At 51.2% G+C, this 22,890-nt stretch overlaps 2 protein-coding genes and 1 pseudogene across 2 annotated transcripts in view; 1 reads left to right on the top strand and 2 right to left on the bottom strand.

Moving 5' to 3' along the window:
• LOC132808066 (zinc finger protein 420-like) overlaps positions 1 to 22,890 on the top strand; it is a 238,857-nt gene that overhangs the window by 157,710 nt on the left and 58,257 nt on the right. The gene's annotated exons all lie outside the window — the stretch shown is intronic.
• On the bottom strand, positions 253 to 6,542 carry LOC132808023 (zinc finger and SCAN domain-containing protein 2-like). The gene is made up of 2 exons (XM_060821919.1): positions 6,468 to 6,542; positions 253 to 2,190 (listed from the first exon to the last, which is right to left on the bottom strand). The coding sequence occupies exon 2, from the start codon at positions 1,782 to 1,784 to the stop codon at positions 732 to 734; it is 1,053 nt and encodes a 350-aa protein (XP_060677902.1). The 5' UTR covers positions 1,785 to 2,190; positions 6,468 to 6,542; the 3' UTR covers positions 253 to 731.
• The window catches only part of LOC132808003 (zinc finger protein 850-like), a 132,319-nt pseudogene continuing 123,454 nt past the window's right edge, over positions 14,026 to 22,890 (bottom strand).

The raw sequence follows: 22,890 nt of genomic DNA, 5'->3' as shown, positions 1-22,890 counted from the left end.
TTGGATTGTTCTATGTTCTAAACTTAGTGCAGGAGGCTGAAAGAAATGAGCAGCTTTAAAACAAAAACCTCTTGGAGCTCAAAGCTTTCAATGAGAGTCTGAGCCCGGTGGTAAGTTCAGTTAATCTTTATTGCAACCCAACTTTGTTACAGCTTCAGATCCCCCCAGCAAAAAGGCAGAGAAAAAGTAGTTGCTATTTGAACAGCTCAAGGTGAAAGTGCACACACCACACCTCCCCTGGCCCCATCCCCACCCCCCTCACTGTCTTTACTATTGGCCAGCACCAAGCTGTCCCTTTGTAATTGGATCCTTGGTACAGCCGTAACCCGGAGGAAGTATTGCCTCACTCAGCAATTTCAACCCATACCCTGTCTCCAAGTAAGTTTCTCCCCGCTCCTTTACCAGGAAGGGGCAGTGTAGAGTCAACCAGACTGCTGTGGGTCTGGAGTCACGTGTAGGCCAGACTGGGTAAAGGATGCAGCTGGAACGACTGAGTGAATCCTTTCCCACAATGGGGGTTCCCTCCCCTGACAACAAGGGAGAGAGGGAATCAGATGGGGGCTTTCTCCCCCACACCACCCCCTCCCTGAAACGGTCTCATCATTAGATTCTGAACTCCACATTTCTGACTGAATACCAATTCTGCCATCTGTCGTGGCGGGATTCGAACCCGGGAGTCCCCGGAACCGGGTTGATAGTCCGGTCGATAATGGGACTCGGCCGTCACTCCTTCAATCCCCCTGCAATGGCACGTGAACTCGCTGGTGTCTCCGCAGGTTGGAGGAGCAGGTGAAGCCCTTCCCGCAGTGAGGGCAGGTGTACGGTCTCTCCCCGGTGTGGATCCGCTGGTGCCTCAGCAGGGAGGAAGATGTGCTGAAGCCCTTCCCACACTGAGGGCAGGTGTACGGTCTCTCCCCGGTATGGATCCGCAGATGCTTCATCAGGGAGGAGATGTCGGTCAAGGCCTTCCCGCACTCTGGGCAGCTGATGGGCTTTTCCCCCGTGTGGATCCGCTGGTGTCTCCGCAGGTGGGAGGAGCAGGTGAAGCCCTTCCCGCACTGAGAGCAGGTGTCGGGTCTCTCCCCTGTGTGGACATGCAAGTGAGTCAGCAGGTGGGAGGATGTGCTGAAGTCCTTCCCGCACTGAGAGCAGGTAAAGGGCATCTCCCCCGTGTGGATCTGCTGATGCTTCATCAGGGAGGAGATGTCGGTAAAGGCCTTCCTGCATTCGGGGCAGCTAAAGGACCTCTCCCCGGTGTGGACACGCCGGTGGCTCCGCAAGGCAGAGACGCGGGTAAAGGCCTTCCCACACACGGGGCAGCTGAAGGGCCTCTCCCCCGTGTGGAAACGCCGGTGGGTCCACAAGATGGAGGAATACCTGAAGGCCTTCCCACACTCGGGGCAGCTGAACGGCCTTTCCCCCGCGTGGAAACGCCGGTGGGTCCGCAAGGTGGAGGAATACCTGAAGGCCTTCCCACACTCAGGGCAGCTGAACGGCCTCTCTCCCGTGTGGATATGCTGGTGGCTCAGCAGGGTGGAGGAAGTGCTGAAGGCCTTCCCACACTCTGGGCAGCTGAAGGGCCTTTCCCCCGTGTGGCCCCGCTGGTGGGCCAGCAGGTGGGAGGAATGTCTGAAGGCCTTCCCGCGGTCGGTGCAGGGGAATGGCCTCTCCCCGGTGTGACTGCGCCGATGAGTCTCCAGGGCAGACGGGACACGGAAGCCTTTCCCACAGTCACCACACTTCCACGGTTTCTCCACAGGGCAGGATTCCTCGGGTTTCTCCATGGCCACAGCTTCAGCTGCTCACAAACACGTGTAGAGCCCCTCCCTGCCGTGAAATCCCCTTCCCAGGCCGTATAACTGTTTCAGGCTCCACACACACTGCGCTGCAACAGTGGGGTCTCTCGTCCAGTCCCACCTGATGTTGAAAACGTCCTCAAACAGGAACCAAAAAGCGTTGCTCCCTCTCACAGAAATCACAGTCAAAAATTGTTGTGGTCCCGATGGATTGAGTGACTGTCAGACATTGACATCAAAGTGAGGACTGCAGATGCTGGAGAGTCAGTCAAAAAATGTGGCGCTGGCAAAACAGCAGGTCAGGCAGCATCCGAGGAACAGGAGAGTCAATGTTTCGGGCATAAGCTCTTCATCTGTTGATTTTGAAACTTCAGTCTTCAGATTTTCAAATACTCTGCAAAAAGAGATTACAAGAGTCATCACTATCAGTGCAGGGTAGAAATTCAGAACAAGCAATTCTACTTTCTGTGGAATATTCTTTTGTTGTTCCACAAAATTGAAAGCACCATCCCACTCTCCCTTCCCCTCTGTTCTTACTCCGCTCTAACTAATTCCCCTGAAGGTACTGATTCAGGATCTTACAGGGACAGAAAAAGCAAAAACATCAAGACTGACATCTCTCTGAATTTTGGATGCCTCCACCTGAAAGTTAATATCTTTCCCAACACTGGGATACTGCTGAGAGTGAGCAGGTCTGATTTTGGGAAGCAAAACAAAGTGCCAATTCAGGGTGAACCTGCAATGCAGCTTCTTGAGGAAGGACCAGACACAAAATGGTTAATGACCCCGGGAAGGTGGGAGCAAAATGAGACATCAAGGCATTAACACCGATACACTTCAGTCAAACTCTTCTGCTCCCAGTCAGGGCAAAACATGCCCTGAAAGTCCAGCCTTCACAACCACACTTCTGCTTTCCCTGAAGACAATTAGAATCACACAGCACGGAAACAGACCCTTTGGCCCAACCTGCCCAGATATCCGAAATTAATCTAGTCACGTTTGCCATCACTTGGCCCCTATATGGGCCAGGTGCTGGCAGCTGGGACTAAATTGGGTTGGCTATCTTGTCAGCAAGGACAAGTTGGACCGAAGGGTTTGTTTCCGTGCTGTCCATCTCGATGACTCCAGTCGCATTTGCCATCACTTGGCCCTGACCCACCTGAACCCTTTATATTCAGATGCCCGTCCAAGAGCCTTTTGACATATCATCGTACCAGCACCCACCACTTCCTCTGGCAGCTCACGCCATCGCTCAAGCGACTCCACGTTGAAAGTGTCTGGTCTGGTGCACCAGATGACATCAGGATAATCTCAGATCGTTCCACATCGCATCGATACTCAGTCAGTGGCTTTCCCGATCAGGATGTTGTACGTGATCATACAGGTCAGTGGGTAGGCGATCCCCCACCTCTTAGTTCAAGTATCTCTACGAGAACTCCCTTGTTGGAGGGTCCCTTGGAGACACTTCAACTGGACTTCATTGAGTTGTAGAAATGAGTTGAGTTGCTATAAATATGTTTTGCTTATTGTTGATGTCTTTTCTAAGTGGACTGAAGCCTACCCTCCTCCTAACGCGACTGCTGAGTCTGTGGTGAAGATTTTGTTTAAGGAAATAATTCCCCGCTTCAGTATATCTGCGTGCATTAGCTCGGACAATGGACCACACTTTGTAGGTAATATTAACGGAGAACTCTGTTCCCAGCCTTGTATTTGTCGGCAACTGCATGGTGCTTATTATCCTCAGGCGGCCGGCCTTGGTGAATGTTTTAACCAGAGTCAAGACTAAACTTGCCAAATTAATGGCTGAGTCTGGCCTCTCCTGGTTATGCTAATCCCTGTGGCCTTATTCCAGATGGGATCCATGTCTGTGGGCAAGACATGACTGTCTCCAGCAGAGAGTCTCTCTGGTTACCCTCTCCGTACTCCTTGGAACGATTCGGCTCCTTTCTCAGTCCACTTCCACCACATGACCGAAGAAATGATTGGTTATGTTCTTACTCTAACTAGTGTTATGCGTGCCTTTCACTCCCAGGAGCGTGCGGCCTCCAGCGATGTTCCCTCCCTTTCAGCCTCGTCGCTGGGAGAGCCTGGTTCGTTGGTGCTCATCAAGACCTGGACTTGCAAAGGTCTCCAACCTCGTTGGGATGGCCCCTTCCAGGTTTTACTTCCCACCCCTACGGTGGTCAAAGTCGCTGGGCGTTCGGCTTGGGTCCAACTGCACCATTGTAAATTGATTGACCGCACCAATCAAAAGTGGAGAAGAGGAGGAGAGAATACTGGAATCCCAACAAAAGGAGTGGACACTGTCCATTTGGGTTTTTGAATTTTGCTGTTGTTCTAATGTTAATCTTATTACAGATACTTGAACTAAGAGGAGGGACATGTGGGGGATCGCCTATCTCCTCACCTTTCTGATCACGTATAACACCCTGATGGGGAAAGCCACTAAGTATGGATGCGACCCGGAATGATCAGAGATTATCCACCACCCATGCTGAGGAGATGTGGTCCAGTGCACCGGACCAGACGCCTTTGACGTGTGGGACGTGATGAAGATTGATTATTGCAATGGACTCTTACATCAGAAAGACCAGATGGTCCACCAGGACAGTAGAAATCAGTGGGAGTTACCATGTCGTTACCATGGTTTTTTTATTTTACCTGCAGACGCAAGCCTAGTGAGGATAAAAATGATCAACCCCGTTATTATGGTAAATATTTTAAGGATGCCTGGGAACACCATCCCATTTTGCAGGACAGGCCGACTCGAGAAAAGGGAAGCTTGATAGGGAAAACTCCACAATCCGCAAACAACTTATTTATACAGGCCCACAGAACGCTCTTCGCCCCAGAGGCAGGAGTATGTTACTCCTCTCTATCAGGAGATGACTTACTTGCCCCGTCCCCAGTCCCTGATTCCATACTATTCGTCAGTCTTCCTGCTGCCGACCCTGCGAAGTGAAATATCACTTTCCAATAGCTCCGGTCTGTGTATACAAACAGCTGGAGTAACACTGGCTGGGGTACAGCAGGCCTGATGCGGTACATGGACCTGGAACGGAACCCTTCCCTTGCGCATTTATAGGCCTTTTCTCTTTTCAGAATCTGATATTGTCACCAAGACCATGTACAATAGAGCTAAGGGAGAGTCCAATGGGAACAGCATTCTGAGGACCATTGTCTCCTATACAGTGCGGGTGCTCGAGTCACTTGGCCCATTTTTTACAGTGCTCAAGCGAATCCTCTTGCAAAGCGTCGACCCTTTGCTCCTGTATATCTGACCAGACCCCCTGCTGTAACATTTCAGTAACCTATTTTGACAAACTCTCCCTAATCTACCCCAAATCAGACTATTATTTCTTCAGCTGAGGTAAAGCTACCAATTTCCTTGTCATGGATGGCAAAGATGTCCCTCATAACATCAATATCGGGGACCTTGTTCCCACAACAGTACCTTGTCCTGGTCAGTGGACAAGTCGATGGAACCTCCATCTGAGGAGAATGCAGCGGTCGGTCTCAGCCAACTTTACTCCGACTGGAAGGATCCCAATGGACTGGGTGACAATACAGGACACCCAATAGGCTGGGGAATCCAGAGTACCCTGAGGTTGGAAGGATCGGCCGGCGTGACAAGTCAAAAGAACCGCAATTCCCTCTTTTGTGGCCTGACCATTCGAGGAAATAAGACTAAAGAGGCTCTGGAACAGAGTAAACTGGGATTATCAGACCTGTGTCTTTACTCTATGCAGAATCGGTATGCCTTAGACTATATACTCGCCCAGGAGGGTGAGGTCTGCATCACTGTCCAAGATAAATGCACTATGGGCATTCCCGATCTCACTGGCAATATTACTAAGATACAAGAAGAGATCCAGGGATTCCTTGACAGAATGACTGAAGGGACCAGTTGGGGAAACTGCAGGTCCGGCTGATGGTATAATTGGCTTATCGATTTAGCTATTTATGTTTGTCGGTATTGGTATTGTTAGGTATTTAATTGCTCGGCTTATGAGGTCCCTTAGTGATATAGATTTGCCCCAGAAGATGCACCCTTTGCGATCCGATGGCTCACCCACATGTGTCGATGGTGATGATAAATATGACCAGATGAGCCGTGAAGATGGTGGTGCCGCTCTACAGGATGTTGATGGCTGGACCACCTTGAAGGGCATTCGTTTGGACCAGCCTTCTCTTTCAGTGATCGCGGTGCAATCAAAGGGAGGAATGAGGGTGTGGGCATCTGGGTGATAAAGTCTACAGCCTTAAAACTTGTCATTAAACATTTAGACTAAAATGTAATGCTGAATTATTGAACACATTTACTGCACTAGAAAATAAACAGGCAGGAAGGCTCAGAAAGAGGAGAGAACTTAAAGATAGGGACACCTGGGCTCACCAAGTGATAACAGGATGCTGTAAGGCAATTAAGAAGGTTTGCCTCAGCATCGGTGAATCTGTGTGAACAGGACACCAAGTGATAACATTCACAGCCGTTCCCTTGTGAGACCATTTTAGTGCTGAGGCTGTTGAATCCCGTAGAAAATTAACTCTTAGTGCTTATCTGCAATGGATTGAAATGAATGGCATTTTGGGACTTTATGATGATATTGAGTAGCCATTACTGGTTATTAAATACAAACTCTGTAAAAGGAAATACTGATAAAGTTTTACCTTACTTGCTGCAGCCGAGACTCCAGCGGAGGCAATAGGCCGCGGACACACTTCCGTCTTCGGGACGGCCTCGACCCCGCCCCCTCCGGCGCCAATGCGACACGTAAACCCCGCCCCTTACGAACGCATCACGTAAACCCCGCCCCTTCAGAACGCTGCACGTAAACCCCGCCCCTTCAGAACGCTGCACGTAAACCCCGTCTCTTCAGAACGTAAACCCCGCCCCTTCCGAAGGCAGCCCGTAAACCCCGTCCCTTCCGAACAAACATCGTAAACCCTGCCCCTTCGAGACAAAGCCCCGCCTCTTGTAACCACACCTCTTTCCCCCTCCCGCACCAAAACCCACCCCTTCCCTTGGTCCCCGCGCGAAAAAAACCACGCCCCCTTCCCCCACGAGCAACCGCCCACAAAGCCGCCGCCTCCAGGCTCAACGCACCGCATCGCCCGCTGAGCCTCGCCCCGCCTACTAGCGCGCGTTCCTTTCACGAGACACGCCCCGCCCATGAGCAACACCCTCCCGCTAAACCCCGCCCCTCCTGGTAAACCCCGCCCCCCAGGTGTATTTGGAAGCACTAGCTTCTGGAGCGCTGCTCCTTCTGCGGGGAGCTGTGCTGCAGGATCATAAGACACAAAATTAATAGCAAAAGGTCACAGCGTCATGCAACCGACGCAATATTTGGAACAAACCTGGATCGCTGCTGAGTCCTTCATCTTTTAAAATAGGTTGCAGGTTTTAGTTCATCAATATATAAATTCCAGAACTTTAGATCAGATTCCCTACAGTGTGGAAACAGGCCCTTCGGCCCAGCAAGTCCGCACCGACCCGCCGAAGAGCAAAACACCCAGCCCCATTCCCCGTCACCTAACACTATGGTGCAATTTAGCGTGGCCAATTCACCCGAACCCGCACGTCTTTGGACTGTGGGAGGATACCCACGCAGATGTGGGAGAGGAATTGAACCCGGGGCTCTGGCGCTGTGAGGCAGCAGTGCTAACCACAAATAAAGGTGACATTTTCTGTATTCCAGCGGCAGCAGCCTCTATTGAAACCAGTAGAATTCTGAAAGGAGTTTGACAGGATAGCTGCAGATAAAATGCCTCTTTGTGGGGGAGGGTCTCGAATTCCGACAATGTGGAAGCAGGCCATTCAGCCCATCTATTTCACTCTGGTCCTCTGAACAGTATCCCACCCATACCCAACCCCTTACTCTGTATTTCCCATGGCCAATCCACCCGAACCTGTACATCCCTGGTCACTATGGGTAACTTAGCACGGCCAATTCTCCCTAACCTACACTCTAACCTATAAATTACCTTCTCAAGAATGTAATTTAAGTGCAGAGCTTTTCTGAGAAAAATGTCAGTCTGACTGAACATTGGGGCACAGACAGTATTCACACCTATTGTCTCAACTTATAAACAGGGCAACGTCTCTTCGAAATGTAGATTCATTTAGATATAACTGCGTCACTTTACATATTAAGATATCCCTTTGAATGTGCCACATCCCTTTGAAATGTAATCTCGTCCATTTAAATTTCTTTATTTGCAGAAATACCTTTAAAATGTCCATGTCCCTTTAAAATGCAGATTGGCCCCTTTAGATATGAGGCCGTTCCGTTAGATGTGGGAATATGTGTTTAAATGGAGCGGTGAGCTTTCCCAATGTAGACAGGGCTCCTCGAAACGTGGCAGTGTCCCCCCCTGCAGCTGCAGAGCGAGACAGGAGAGTTTGTTTTTGTGAATGAGCAGTTGTAGCGCGAGGTGGCTGTTGCTTGGTGACGGTGAGGCTCCCCCGGCCCCGCCCATCCCCCCGTGCAGACGTCACGCGGGGGCGAAGGCGGTTGGGAGGAGAAGTCGCTCGAGCGAGGAAGCGGCGGGAGGGCGGCCGTTAGGAAAATGGCGCCGTGCGGCCCGGGGCAGACACCCGGCACTGGCCGCCGCCGCCGCCTTCCTGGCGCAGCTGCTGTGTCACGGCCACACCGGCCGGCTGTACAGCAGCCAGGAGCCGGTGAACATTCTGGAGGCGGATGGGGTTAAGGACCTGCTTGGGAACTGGTCGGGCGCCTGGGTGGTGGAGTTCTACTGGTCGTGGGGCGGCCCCTGTGTCAACTATGGGGCCACCTGGAAGGTACTGGGCCCGGGAGGTGAAAGGTGAGGCAGGTTGTGGGGGGGACGGAGGGGAAGGAATGTGGGGCCTGTCCTGTCATAGTCACATTGACCATGTTGTGTGTGAGCGGGTGTGAGACACAGTGAGAGAAACAAAGTGCACCAATCTTTATTCAATTGCCACCACCAGGAAGATAGGAAAACACCCGGGTGGCCAGTGACAAGCAGCGCCCTTCACATCAAAGGGCAATGCTGTGTGATCAATCAGTGAAGGGGAGGGCAGGGACTCAATCAAAATAGAGTTGGAGGGGGAAATGATGCACTCCACTCCCTGCAGCGCCCACCTCCCCCTGAACAACTCCAGGGTGTTGGTGGACACCGCGTGCTCCTTCTCCAAGGACACCCGGGCTCTAACGTAACCGCGGAAGAGGGGTAGGCAGTCGGCCCTAACGACCCCCTCCACGGCCCACCGCCTGGACCTGTTTGTGGCCAATTTGCGACCTCCGCGGCTATCGGGAAGAACATGGTTTCTTTCGTCGCCACAGCCACTTTAGCCCCTTGGGTTGCCATCGCCGCAGCCACTTCCGCCCCCAGTGACATCACTAACCCGCACGACCACAACGCCGCATGTGTCTCCGCCCCCGCGCCGATCTCCGTCACCGCGCCCACCCCCACCCCATGCCGATCTCTGTCACCATGCCCAACTCCGCCCCCACACCGATCTTCGTCCCCGTCCCCGCCCCTAAACCCACCCTCACTCCCAGCTCCAGCCCCACAGCAGGTCCTCGCTCCCAGCCCTGCCGTGTTTTCACCATCCCTCCAGCCCTCCCCCTCTCTGAGGATAAAAGATCAGTCCTCAGCAGAGGCCTCACCTTCATTCCCCTACGCTCTCGGATTAACGAGTTCAACACGCGGCGAGACATCGAACAATTCTTCCGCCGCCTTCGCCTCCCTGCCTACTTCTTCAACCAAGATTCTTGCCCACCCTCTGACGACCCCATCTCCCGCCTCCAACACAGCCCATCCACCTGGACGCCCCGTGCTGGCCTCTTACCTGCCCTTGATCACTTTATAGCCAACTGCCGCCGCGACATTAACCGCCTCAACCTCTCCACCCCTTTCACCCACTCCAACCTCTCACCCACTGAATATGCAGCCCTCCGCTCCAATCCCAACCTCACCATCAAACTGGCAGACAAGGGAGGCGCGGTAGTAGTTTGGCGCACCGACCTTTACACCGGTGAGGCTAAACGCCAACTCATGGACACTTCCTCCTTCTGCCCCCTTGACCACCACCAAACCATCATCTCCCAGACCATGCATAACCTCATCAGCTCAGGGGATCTCCCATCCACCACTTCCAACCTCAGTCCCACAACCCTGCACTGCCCGTTTCTACCTCCTGCCCAAAATCCACAAACCTGACTGCCCCGGCCGACCCATTGTCTCAACCTGCTCCTGCCCCACTGAACCCATCTCTGCATACCTCGACACGGTCCTGTCCCCCTTAGTCCAAGAACTCCCCACATAAGTTCGGGACACCACCCACGCCCTCCACCTCCTCCATGGTTTTCGCTTCCCCGGTCCCCAACGCCTTATCTTCACCATGGACATCCAGTCCCTTTCCACCTCCATCCCCCATCATGAAGGACTCAAAGCCCTCCGCTTCTTCCTTTCCCACCAACCCAACCAGTACCCTTCCACTGACACCCTTCTTCGACTGACTGAACTGGTCCTCACCCTGAACAACTTCTCTTTCCAATCCTCCCACTCCTCCAAACCAAAGGAGTAGCCATGGGCAACCGCATTGGCCCCAGCTATGCCTGCCTCTTCGTAGGATATGTGGAATAGTCCACCTTCCGCAACTACACTGGCACCAGCCCCACCTTTTCCTCTGCTACGTCGATGACTGTATCAGCGCTGCCTCGTGCTCGCACAAGGAGGTTGAACAGTTCATCCACTTTACCAACACCTTCCACCCTGACCTCAACTTCAACTGGACCGTCTCAGATCCCTCCCTTCCCTTCCTAGATCTTTCCATTTCTATCTCGGATAACCGAATCAACACGGACATTTACTATAAACCGACTGACGATCACAGCTACCTAGACTACACCTCCTCCAACCCTGCCCCCCTGTAAAAACGCCATCCCATATTCCCAATTCCTTCGTCTCCGCCGCATCTGCTCCCAGGAGGACCAGTTTCAATACCGTACAACCCAGATAGCCTCCTTCTTCAACGTGATCGACAATGTCCTCCACCGCATCTCCTCCACTTCCCGTTCCTCCGCCCTTGAGCTCCACCCCTTCATCCGCCACCAGGACAGAACCCCACTGGTTCTCACCTACCACCCCACCAACCTCCATATACAGCGTATCATCCGCCGTCATTTCCGCCACCTCCAAACGGACCCCACCACCAGGGATATATTTCCCTCCCTTCCCCTATCAGCGTTCCGAAAGACCACTCCTTCCGTGACTCGCTCGTCACGTCCACACCCCCCACCAACCCAACCTCCACTCCTGGTACCTTCCCCTGCAACCGCAAGAAATGCAAAACTTGCGCCCACACCTCCCCACTACTTCCCTCCAAGGCCTCAAGGGATCCTTCCATATCCACCGCAAATTCACCTGCACCTCCACACACATCATTTATTGCATCCGCTGCACCCGATGTGTCTTCCTCTATATTGGGGAGACAGGCCGCCTACTTGTGGACCGTTTCAGAGAACACCTCTGGGACACCCGGATCAACCAACCCAACCACCCCGTGGCTCAACACTTCAACTCCCCCTCCCACTCCACCAAGGACATGCAGGTCCTTGGACTCCTCCATCGCCAGACCATAGCAACACGATGGTTGGAGGAAGAGCGCCTCATCTTCCACCTAGGAACCCTCCAACCACAAGGGATGAACTCAGATTTCTCCAGTTTCCTCATTTCCCCTCCCCCCACCTTGTCTCAGTCAAATCCCTCGAACTCAGCAACGCCTTCCTAAACTGCAATCTTCTTCCTGACCTCTCCACCCCCACCTCACTCCGGCCTACCACCCTCACCTTGACCTCCTTCCACCAATCGCATCTCCAACGCCCCTCCCCCAAGTCCCTCCTCCCCCACTTTTATCTTAGCCTGTTGGACACACTTTCCTCATTCCTGAAGAAGGGCTTATGCCTGAAACATCGATTCTCCTGCTCTTTGGATGCTGTCTGACCTGCTGTGCTTTTCCAGCAACACGTTTTCAGCTCTGATCTCCAGCATCTGCAGTCCTCACTTTCTCTTCGAAAGGATCGAGGTTAGTTGCACACAGGTGTTATCAATTCAAGAAGGAGTGAAAGTAGAAAAGTCCCTGGGCTGGATGGGATTTATCCGAGGATTCTCTGGGAAGCTAGGGAGGAGATAGCAGAGCCTTTAGCTTTGATATTTGAGTCATCATTGTCTACGCGTTTAGTACCTGAGGACTGGAGGATTGCAAATGTTGTGCCCTTGTTCAAGAAGGGCAGCAGAGATGACCCAGGTAATTATAGATCAGTGAGCCTTCCTTCTATTGTACGAAAGATTTTGGAAAGGATCATAAGAAATAAAATTTATAATCATCTAGTAAGCAACAATTTAATTTCAGATAGTCAACATGGTTTCGTCAAGGGCAGATCGTGTCTCACAAACCTCATTGAGTTTTTTGAGAAGGTGACCAAGCATGCAGATGAGGGTAGAGCAGTTGACGTGGTATACTTGGTTCAGTAAAGCCTTTGATAAGGTTCACATGGTAGGCTGATGGAGAAAGTACAGAGGCATGGAATTGAGGGTGGTTTAGCAGTTTGGATTAGAGCTGAAAATGTGTTGCTGGTTAAAGCACAGCAGGTTAGGCAGCATCCAAGGAACAGGAAATTTGACGTTTCGGGCCAGAGCCCTTCATCAGTTTGGATGAGAAACTGGAAGAAGGCAGCGAGTGGTGGTTGATAGAAAATACTCAGTCTGGAGTCAAGTTACTCGTGGTGTTCCACAAGGATGTTTTGGGACCACTGCTGTTTGTCATTTTTATAACTGACTTAGATGAAGGCACAGGTGGATGGATTAGTAAATTTGCAGACGACGCTAAAGTCGGTGGAGAACTGGACAGTTTGGAAGAATGTTACAGATTGCAGGGGGATTTGGATAAACTGCAGAATTGGGCTGAGAGGTGGCAAATGGAGTTCAATGCAGCTAAATGTGAGATGATGCACTTCGGGAAGAATAACAGGATGGCAGAGTAGTTGGTCAATGAAAGATTCTTGGTATTGTGGATGTGCGGAGGGATCTTTGAGTCCATGTGCATAAATCCATGAAAGTTGCAACCCAGGTGTACAGTGCTGTTTAGAAGGCACACGGTGTGTTAGCTTTCATTGGGAGAGGGATTGAGTTCCAGAACCGCAATATCATGCTGCAACTATACAAAACACTGGTGCAGCCATACTTGGAATATTGTGTACAGTTCTGGTCGCCCCATCATAGAAAGGATGTGGAAACATTGGAAAAGGTGCAGAGGAGATTTACCGGATGTTGCCTGGCCTGGAGGGAAGGTCTTATGAGGAAAGGCTGAGAGACTTAGGTCTTTTCTCATTGGAAAGGCGGCGGCTCAGGGGGGATTTGATAGGGACATAAAAGATGATCAGAGGATGAGAAAGTTTAGACCGTGAAAGACGTTTTCCGAGGATGATGACGTTAGCTTGTACGAGAGGGCATAACTACAAATTGAGGAGTGATAGATTTAAGACAGATGTCAGAGGCAAGGTCTTTACACAGAGAGTGGTAAGGGCGTGGAATGCCCTACCTGCTAAGGTAGTCAACTCAGCCACATTAGGGAGATTTAAACAATCCTTAGATAAGCGCATGGATGATTTTGGGATAGTGTCGGGGAATGAGCTGAGAATAGTTCACAGGTCAGTGCAACATCGAGGGCCAAAGGGCCTGTTCTGTGCTGGATTGTTCTATGTTCTAAACGTAGTGCAGGAGGCTGAAAGAAATGAGCAGCTTTAAAACAAAAATCTCTTGGAGCTCAAAGCTTTCAATGAGAGTCTGAGCCCGGTGGTAAGTTCAGGTAACCTTTATTGCAACCCAAATTTGTTACAGCTTCAGATCCCCCCAGCAAAAAGGCAGAGAAAAAGTAGTTGCTTTCTGAACAGCTCAGGGTCAAAGCGCACAAACCACACCTAACCTGTCCCCCCCCCCCCCCCCCCCCCCCCCACTGTCTTTACTATTGGTCAGCACCAAGTTGTCCCTTAGTAATTGGATCCTTGGTACAGCCGTAACCCGGAGGAAGTATTGCCTCACTCAGCAATTTCAACCCATACCCTGTCTCCAGTTAAGTTTCTCCTCACTCCTTTGCCGGGGGGGGGGGGGGGGGGGGGGGGGCAGTGTAGAGTCAACCAGACTGCTGTGGGTCTGGAGTCACGTGTAGGCCAGACCGGGTAAAAGATGCAGCTGGAACGACTGAGTGAATCCTATCCCACAATGGCGGTTCCCTTCCCTAACAAGGGAGAGAGGGAATCAGATGGGGGCTTTCTCCCCCTACCACCCCCTCCCTGAAACGGTCTCATCGTTAGATTCCAAACTCCACGTTTCTGACCGTATACCAATTCTGCCATCTGTCGTGGTGAGATTCAAAGCCGAGAGTCCCCCGGAACCGGTCGATTGATAATCGAATCCATAATGGCACTCGGCCGTCACTCCTCCAATACCCCTGTGATGGCACGTGAACTCGCTGGTGTCTCCGCAGGTTGGAGGAGCAGGTGAAGGCCTTCCCGCATTCGGGGCAGCTGAAGGGCCTCTCCCCGGTGTGGATCCGCTGGTGGGTCAGTAGGGTGGAGGAATCGCTGAAGGCCTTCCCACACTCGGGGCAGCTGAAGGGCCTCTCCCCCGTGTGGATCCGCCGGTGGGTCAGCAGGTGGGAGGAAGTACTGAAGCCCTTCCCGCACTGAGAGCAGGTGAACGGCCTCTCCCCGGTGTGGACCCGCTGGTGGGTCAGCAGGGTGGAGGCCTGGGTAAAGGCCTTCCCACACTTGGAGCAGCTGAACGGCCTCTCCCCGGTGTGGACCCGCTGGTGCCTCAGCAGGGTGGAGGATGTGCTGAAGGCCTTCCCGCACTCGGGGCAGCTGAAGGGCCTCTCCCCCGTGTGGAGCCGCTGGTGGGTCTGGAGGTCGGAGGAAGTACTGAAGCCCTTCCCGCACTGAGAGCAGATGAACGGCCTCTCCCCAGTATGGACCCGTCGGTGGGTCAGCAGGGCGGAGGAAGTGCTGAAGGCCTTCCCGCACTCGGGGCAGCTGAAGGGCCTCTCCCCCGTGTGGACCCGCTGATGGATCCGCAGGGTAGAGGAGCAGATGAAACCCTTCCCACACTGAGAGCAGGTGAACGGCCTCTCCCCGGTGTGGACATGCTGGTGGGTCAGCAGGGCGGAGGAATTGCTGAAGCCTTTCCCACACTCAGGGCAGCTGAAAGGCCTCTCCCCGGTGTGGACACGCTGGTGCCTCAGCAGGGTGGAGGACCGGGTAAAGGCCTTCCCGCACTCTGGGCAGCTGAAGGGCATCTCCTCTGTGTGGTGCTGCTGGTGGGCCGGCAGGTGGGAGGATGTGCTGAAAGCCTTCCCGCTGTCGGTGCAGGGGAATGGCCTCTCCCCGGTGTGACCGCGCCGATGAGTCTCCAGGGCAGACGGGACACGGAAGCCTTTCCCACAGTCCCCACACTTCCACGGTTCCTCCCCAGGGCGGGATTCCTCGGGTTTCTCCATGGCCACAGCTTCAGTTTCTCACAAACACGTGTAGAGCCCCTCCCTGCCGTGAAATCCCCTTCCCAGGCCGTATAACTGTTTCAGGCTCCACACACAGTGCGCTCCAACAGTGGGGTCTCTCGTCCAGTCCCACTGATGCTGAAAATGTCCTCAAACAGGAAGCAAAAAGCGTTGATTCCTCTCACAGAAATCACAGTCCAAAACAGTTGCTGTCCCGATGGATTGAGTAACTGTCAGACATTGACATCAAAGTGAGGACTGCAGACGCTGGAGAGTCAGTCAAAAAATGTGGCGCTGGCAAAACAGCAGGTCAGGCAGCATCCAAGGAGCAGGAGAGTCAATGTTTCGGACATAAGCCCTACATTCGTTGATTTTGAAACTTCAGTCTTCAGATTTTCAAATACTCTGCAAAAAGAGATTACAAAAGTCATCACTATCAGTGCAGGGTAGAAATTCAGAACAAGCAACTCGACTTTCTGTGGAATATTCTTGTGTTGTTCCACAAAATTGAAAGCACCATCCCACTCTCCCTTCCCCTCTGTTCTCACTCCGCTCTAACTAATTCCCCTGAAGGTGCTGATTCAGGATCTTAGAGGGACAGAAAAAGCAAAAACATCAAGACTGACATCTCTCTGAATTTTGGATGCCTCCACCTGAAAGTTAATATCTTTCCCAACACTGGGATCCTGCTGAGAGTGAGCAGGTCTGATTTTGGGAAGCAAAACAAAGTGCCAATTCAGGGTGAACCTGTAATGCAGCTTCTTGAGGAAGGGCCAGACACAAAATGGTTAATGACCCCGGGAAGGTGGGAGCAAAATGAGACATCAAGGCATTAACACCGACACACGTCAATCAAACTCTTCTGCTCCCAGTCAGGGCAAAACATGCTCTGAAAGTCCAGCCTTCACAACCACACTTCTGCTTTCACTGGAGACAATTAGAGTCACACAGCACAGAAACAGACCCTTTAGCTCAATCTGTCCGAGTTGACCAGATATTCTAAAGTAATCTAGTCACGTTTGCCATCACTTGGCCCCTATATGGGCCGGGTGCTGGCAGCTGGGACTAAATTGGGTCGGCTATCATGTGCAATAGAGCTAAGGGAGAGCCTAATGGGAACAGAATTTTGAGGACCGTTGTCTACCCGATGTACAGCACAGAAATAGTCCCTTCGGTCCAACTCATCCATGCCGATCAGATATCCTAAATCAATCTAGTCCCATTTGACAGCACATGGCCCATATCCCTCTAAACCCTTTCTATTCATATACCCAGCGAGATGCCTTTTAAATGCTGTAATTGTACCAGCCTCCACCACTTCCTCTGGCAGCTCATTCCTTACATAATACCACCCTCTGAATATAAGAGTAGCCCCTTAGGGCCCTTTCAAATCTCCCCCCAACCCTAAACCTATTACCCTGTAGTTCTGGACTCCCCCATTCCAGGGAAATGCCTTGTGTATTTATCCTATCCATGTCACTCATGATTTTATAGAAACCTGTAGGATCACCCCTCAGCCTCTGGTACTCAAGGGAAAACAGCCCCATCCTGTTCAGCTCAAACCCTGACAACATCCATGCCAATCTTTTCTGAATCCTTTCAAGTTTCACAACATCGATGACATCCTTCCTACAGCAGAGAGACCAGTACTGCACACAATATTCCAAATGTGGCCTTACCAATGTCCTGGACAGCTACAACGTAATCTCCCAAATCCTGTACTCAGACGATTGAGAGGGTGGGCGTGGCCAAGCCGGGCGCACGCACTGTGCCTGCGTTGTCCTGCACCGTTTGCTCCTATTCATTCGCTACAGAGAATCCCCACAGAGTGGGAGCAGGCCACTCGGCCCAACGAGTCCACACCGACCCTCTGAAGGGGAACCCACCCATACCCCTACTGCTCTACATTACCCTGACAAATACACCTGACCTGCACATCCCTGGGCACTATGGGTAATTTCGCACGGCCAATCCCAATCAAGGCCAGTGAGCAATGTAGTGATGTGGGAAATGAACATCACAGAATGATGGAAAGGGACAAGGAGGGTAAATGTATCAGCAATCAAAACCGGATTGCAAAGATCATACAAATTAAAACCGAAAACAGTGCGTCTGCATGTGTGCTGCACTGTTACAAAAGTGAATGAATTGACTGCACACATTGAAGAGAATAATTATGATCTGAGGCTCCTTACATAGACATGGCTTCAGGCTGACAAGGATTGGATCTTGAATATCGAGGGGGTAGTCAAACAGGAAGCTCCGGCCTATCACCCTCACCCTGACCTCCTTCCACCTATCGCATTTCCAACACCCCTACTCCAAGTCCCTCCTCCCTACCTTTTATCTTAGCCTGCTGGACACACTTTCCTCATTCCTGAAAAAGGGCTCATGCCCGAAGAGGGTTGGCATTGCTAATCAAAACACTGATCACAGTAATCCGGTGTCAGGTCGGATTTCAGGTCCTGGTTTGTCTGTCCTGTTGATCTCCCTGTTCCCACAGAGTAAGATGTTGGTCTGTTCTCAGCTCTGCTGGATTTCTGAAGTTTTGATTCCCCAACCCCCCCACATCCTTTACACCTTCCAGAACAATACAACATTCAGTCAATCGAAACCCAATCCACTATCTCCCAGCCTGACAACCGACCAGACACAGAGTGTAGTTGTACCAGGGAATCAAACAAGAAAAGTGAAACAAAAAAATAGAAATAAATAGGTGCTCATGCTTAAGGTTTGTCAATAGGAAGTAAACCAGAAATAGGGGTCTCCCAGGATTCTGATAGTGCCCGACTTGAGGAATTCTCTTTGCCTTATATCTAACTATTAGTACCCAGCTATGACTTACAACAATATTTACGCCAACAGAAATAAAGTATCTGTTACCAAATAGACAGAGATACACAGCAAGGAAATAAACGTTTTTGCGGTCTCATGCATGTAAGCACACACAGGTCCATGGGGGTGAATTTGCATTTGCAGAATTATATTTTAAGATAAATTCTATTTCGCTCAAAAATGCACAATCTGCAAGCTGTCAGAACATGTTGCATTTTATAAATTCCTACTTTAGAAACAGAACTAGTCAGATTCAAGATGGGGATAAAGACAGACTCTGACCTCACACTTTGAACACATTGTCTGAGCTGAGATTGGATTAGATTCTGTACAGTACGGAAACAGGCCCTTTGGCCCAACTGATCCACACCAACCCTCCAAAGAGTAACCCACCAGGCCCCATTCCCCATATTTACCCCTGACCAATGGATGGAACACAATGGGCAATTTAAGCATGGCCAATTCACCGAACCTGCATATTTTTGGATTGTGGGAGGAAACCGGAGCACCTGGAGAAATCTCATGCAGACACGGGGAGAATGTGCAAACTCCACACAGACTGTGGCCAGTGGCTGGAATTGAATCTGGGTCCCAAGCGCTGTGAGGCAGAATTAAGAACCACTGAGCCACCATGCCGCCCAGATGTTGTTACCTTTTGTTATAAAACCTTATGTTATCGAGATTTACACATGAATGATAGTTGCAACCCACTTTAAAAGATGAAAGACGTAACTATCTAGGTTTGTTCAATACATCATTTCAGTGGTAGGACACTTTAATCTTTTTCCATATGATCTTGTACTCCACAACCACCTGATGATGGAGCAGTGTCCAAAAGCGAGTACTTCCAAATAAACCCAGAAAGTCCAGTCTTCACAACCACACTTCTGCTTTCACAGCATGGAAACAGACCTTACGGCCCAACTTGTCTGTGCCGACCACATATCTGAAATTAATCTCGTCCCGTTTGGCAGCACGTGACCCACACGACTCCAAACCATCCCGATTCATGTACCCAGCCAGATGCATTTTAAATATAATCGTACCAGCCTCCACCAACTCTTCTAGCAGTCCGTTTCATACACGCACAACTGTCTGTGAAAACGTTGTCCTTCATGTCCCTTTTAAATCATTCCCCTCTCACCTCAAACATATGCCCTCTAGCTTTGGACTCCCCTAACCTGGGGAAATTCCTGATAAAGGGATTTTGCCCGAAACGTCGATTTTCCTGCTCCTCGATGCTGCCCGACCTGCTGTGCTTTTCCAGCACCACTCTGATCTAAACTCTGGTTTCCAGCATCTGCAGTCCTCACTTTTGCCTAGGTCGAACCCTCTACCTGTCTACACCTTTGCCCACTTCACCACCCAACACACCCTTTATCTGCATCACCCCCTACACCCATCCCCAATCCTGAAGAAGGGTTACACCCGAAACATTGACTTCTCCACCTCCTGATACTGCCTGGCTTGCTGTGTTCTTCCAACCTTCTGCCTGTCTATTTTGCCAATTCAGACACAGACCTGGAGCAACGTTTCCAGAGTCTGTCCCCACCCCGACACACTCCCTTCTCTCTTAGTTGCTGCAAGTCAACAACTGAACCCCAAAATGAAGATTAAATGGAAAAGGTGGCAGGAGAAGAGAGTGCCGTACTCACAGATAACGGACAGAGGAATTTGCAGTCTGGGATAAAGCTCATTCTTCATTCAGACACGAGCAGCAGCGTCGGAACCTCATGGTCCGACTTCCGCATTCAGACAATGGGGTGACCCTGATTGGCAGGAGGACCAACGTCCTTTCGGTCCTCCAGGGCTCCCTATTGGACAATCGACTTTTAATCGCGCACCTTTTTTAACGCACAGTGACGAGCATGCCCAGATGTTTGCTGACACCGATAAACATGCGCACTGCGTTGGTGACACCGGCAAACATGCGCAGTGTGCTCTTTGGGATGTTGGTGTTTCTGACAGATTTTAAGTGTCCAAATGGTAACTGGGTAAAAAAGGGGGGAGAGCCACAATATTTTCCCCCCGTGATTCGACATTTTATTGCTTCCGCATTTTGTCTGACTCCTCAACTTTTGTATGTCTTTTCCCCTTGTTGGGAGAAAGAGTGTGCCCCAGTGAGCTGTCTGTGGGAAGGAGCTGTAACCAGTTACACAGGTGAAGAAACATTACCCTGTTCGCAGCAGGGAGTGACTGTACACGTTTCCTGAGTGTGGTCACAGTTTCAATTGTTCATCAGAAACAGGGAGCTAAAAGGATACCAGAACTGGGGAGAAGCCTGGACATGTGGGGACAGTGGGAAGGGATTCCATTCCCTGTCAGCACTGGAGATTCATCAGCTCCGTCGCAGTGCGGAGAGGCAGTTCTTCAAAACATTATTACAACATTATTTCTCATTGACAAAAACAGATTCACGCTGCCTGAACTTATACAAGTGCCTTGTCATCACATCTTTAATCATAGCTTTGAACATTTTCCCTATGACATAAGTTAAGTTAAATGGTCTGCAGTTTCCTGTTCTCGAAGTAAAAACAATGACTGCAGATACTGGAAACCGGATTCTGGATTAGTGGTGCTGGAAGAGCACAGCAGTTCAGGCACATCCAAGATGCAGCGAAATCGACATTTCGGGCAAAAGCCCTTCATCAGGAATAATGAGCCTGAAGCGTGGAGAGATAAGCTCGGGGAGGGTGGAGGTGGGGAGAAAGTAGCATAGAGTACAATGGGTGAGTGGGGGAGGGGATGAAGGTGATAGGTCAGGGAGGAGAGGGTGGAGTGGATAGGTGGAAATGGAGATAGGCAGGTAGGACAGGTCATGGGGACAGTGCTGAGCTGCAAGTTTGGAACTAGGGTGAGGTGGGGGAAGGGGAAATGAGGAAACTGTTGAAGTCCACATTGATGCCCTGGGGTTGAAGTGTTCCGAGGCAGAAGATGAGGCGTTCTTCCTCCAGGTGTCTGGTGGTGAGGGAACAGCGGTGAAGGAGGCCCAGGACCTCCATGTCCTCGGCAGAGTGGGAGGGGGAGTTGAAATGTTGGGCCACGGGCCAGTGTGGTTGATTGGTGCAGGTGTCCCGGAGATGTTCCTTAAAGCGGTCTGCTAGGAGGTGCCCAGTCTCCCCAATGTAGAGGAGACCGCACCGGGAGCAACTAGTATAATAAATGATATTGGTGGATGTGCAGGTAAAACTTTGATGGATGTGGAAGGCTCCTTTAGGGCCTTGGATAGAGGTGAGGGAGGAGGTGTAGGTCCAGGTTTTACAGTTCCTGTGGTGGCAGGGGAAAGTGCCAGGATGGGAGGGTGGGTTGTGGGGGGGGCGTGGACCTGACCAGGTAGTCACGGAGGGAATGGTCTTTGCGGAAGGCGGAAAGGGGTGGGGAGGGAAATATATCCCTGGTGGTGGGGTCTTTTTGGAGGTGACGGAAATGTCAGTGGATGATTTGGTTTATGCGAAGGTTTGTAGGGTGGAAGGTGAGCACCAGGGGCGTTCTGTCCTTGTTACAGTTGGAGGGGTGGGGTCTGAGGGCAGAGGTACAGGATGTGGACGAGATGTGTTGGAGGGCATCTTTAACCACGTGGGAAGGGAAATTGCGGTCTCGAAAGAAGGAGGCCATCTGGTGTGTTCCGTGGTGGAACTGGTCCTCCTGGGAGCAGATATGGCGGAGGCGGAGGAATTGGGAATACAGGATGGCATTTTTGCAAGAGGTAGGGTGGGAAGAGGGAGTCGTTGGGTTTGTAAAAAATGTCAGTGTCAAGTCAGTCGTCATTAATGGAGATGGAGAGGTCCAGGAAGGGGAGGTAGGTGTGAGAGACGGTCCAGGTAAATTTAAGGTCATGGTGGAATGTGTTGGTGAAGTTGATGAATTGCTCAACCTCCTCGCGGGTGTATGAGGTGGCGCCAATGCAGTCATCAATGTAGCGGAGGAAGAGGTGGGGAGTGGTGCCGGTGTAATTATGGAAGATCAACTGTTCTACGTAGCCAACAAAGAGACAGGCATCGCTGGGGCCCATACATATGTCCATGGCTACCCTTTGGTCTGGAGGAACTGGGAGGATTCAAAGGAGAAATTGTTAAGGGTGAGGACCAGTTCGGCCAAAAGAATGAGAATGTCGGTGGAAGGGTACTGTTGGGGATGTCTGGAGAGGAAAAAAACAGAGGGCCTGGAGTCCCTGGTCATGGTGGATAAAGGTAGAGGCATTGGATATCCATGGTGAAGATGAGGCGTTGCAGGCCGGGGAAACGGAAGTCTTGGAGGAGGAGGAGGGCGTGGGTGGTGTCTCGAACATATGTGGGGAGTTCCTGGACTGGGGGGGAAAGGACAGTGTCGAGGTAGGTAGAGATGAGTTCAGTGGGGCAGGAGCATGCTGAGACAATGGGTCGGCCAGGGTGGTCAGGCTTGTGGATCTTGGGAAGGAGGTAGACTCTCGGTCTGCCTTTTTGAAGAAAGGAGTTTTCCAATCTAAAGGAACCTTCCCTGAAACTAATGAGGTTTGGAAAATTAAAACCAATGCATTAACTATTTCACTAGCTAGTTTTTCTTTAAGGGTCTAGAATGAAATACTTTGGCCAACTGGGACTTGTGAACTCATAGTTCCAAACAGTTTACTCAGTACTACTTCCCTGGAATTGTAATTGTCTTCAGTTCCTCCTTCCCTTTCAATTCCTGATTTCCATCTAGTTCTAAGCGGTTACTTGTATCCTCTCTAGTGAAGACAGA

The sequence above is a fragment of the Hemiscyllium ocellatum genome, assembly GCF_020745735.1.
Source record: "Hemiscyllium ocellatum isolate sHemOce1 chromosome 27 unlocalized genomic scaffold, sHemOce1.pat.X.cur. SUPER_27_unloc_3, whole genome shotgun sequence".
Classification (NCBI taxonomy): domain Eukaryota; kingdom Metazoa; phylum Chordata; class Chondrichthyes; order Orectolobiformes; family Hemiscylliidae; genus Hemiscyllium; species Hemiscyllium ocellatum.
This window is presented reverse-complemented; position numbering and strand designations above follow the sequence as displayed.

Bases quoted from the DNA above. Each gene is read 5' to 3' on its own strand.
- LOC132808023 (XM_060821919.1), bottom strand. From the start codon at position 1,784: ATGGAGAAACCCGAGGAATCCTGCCCTGTGGAGAAACCGTGGAAGTGT.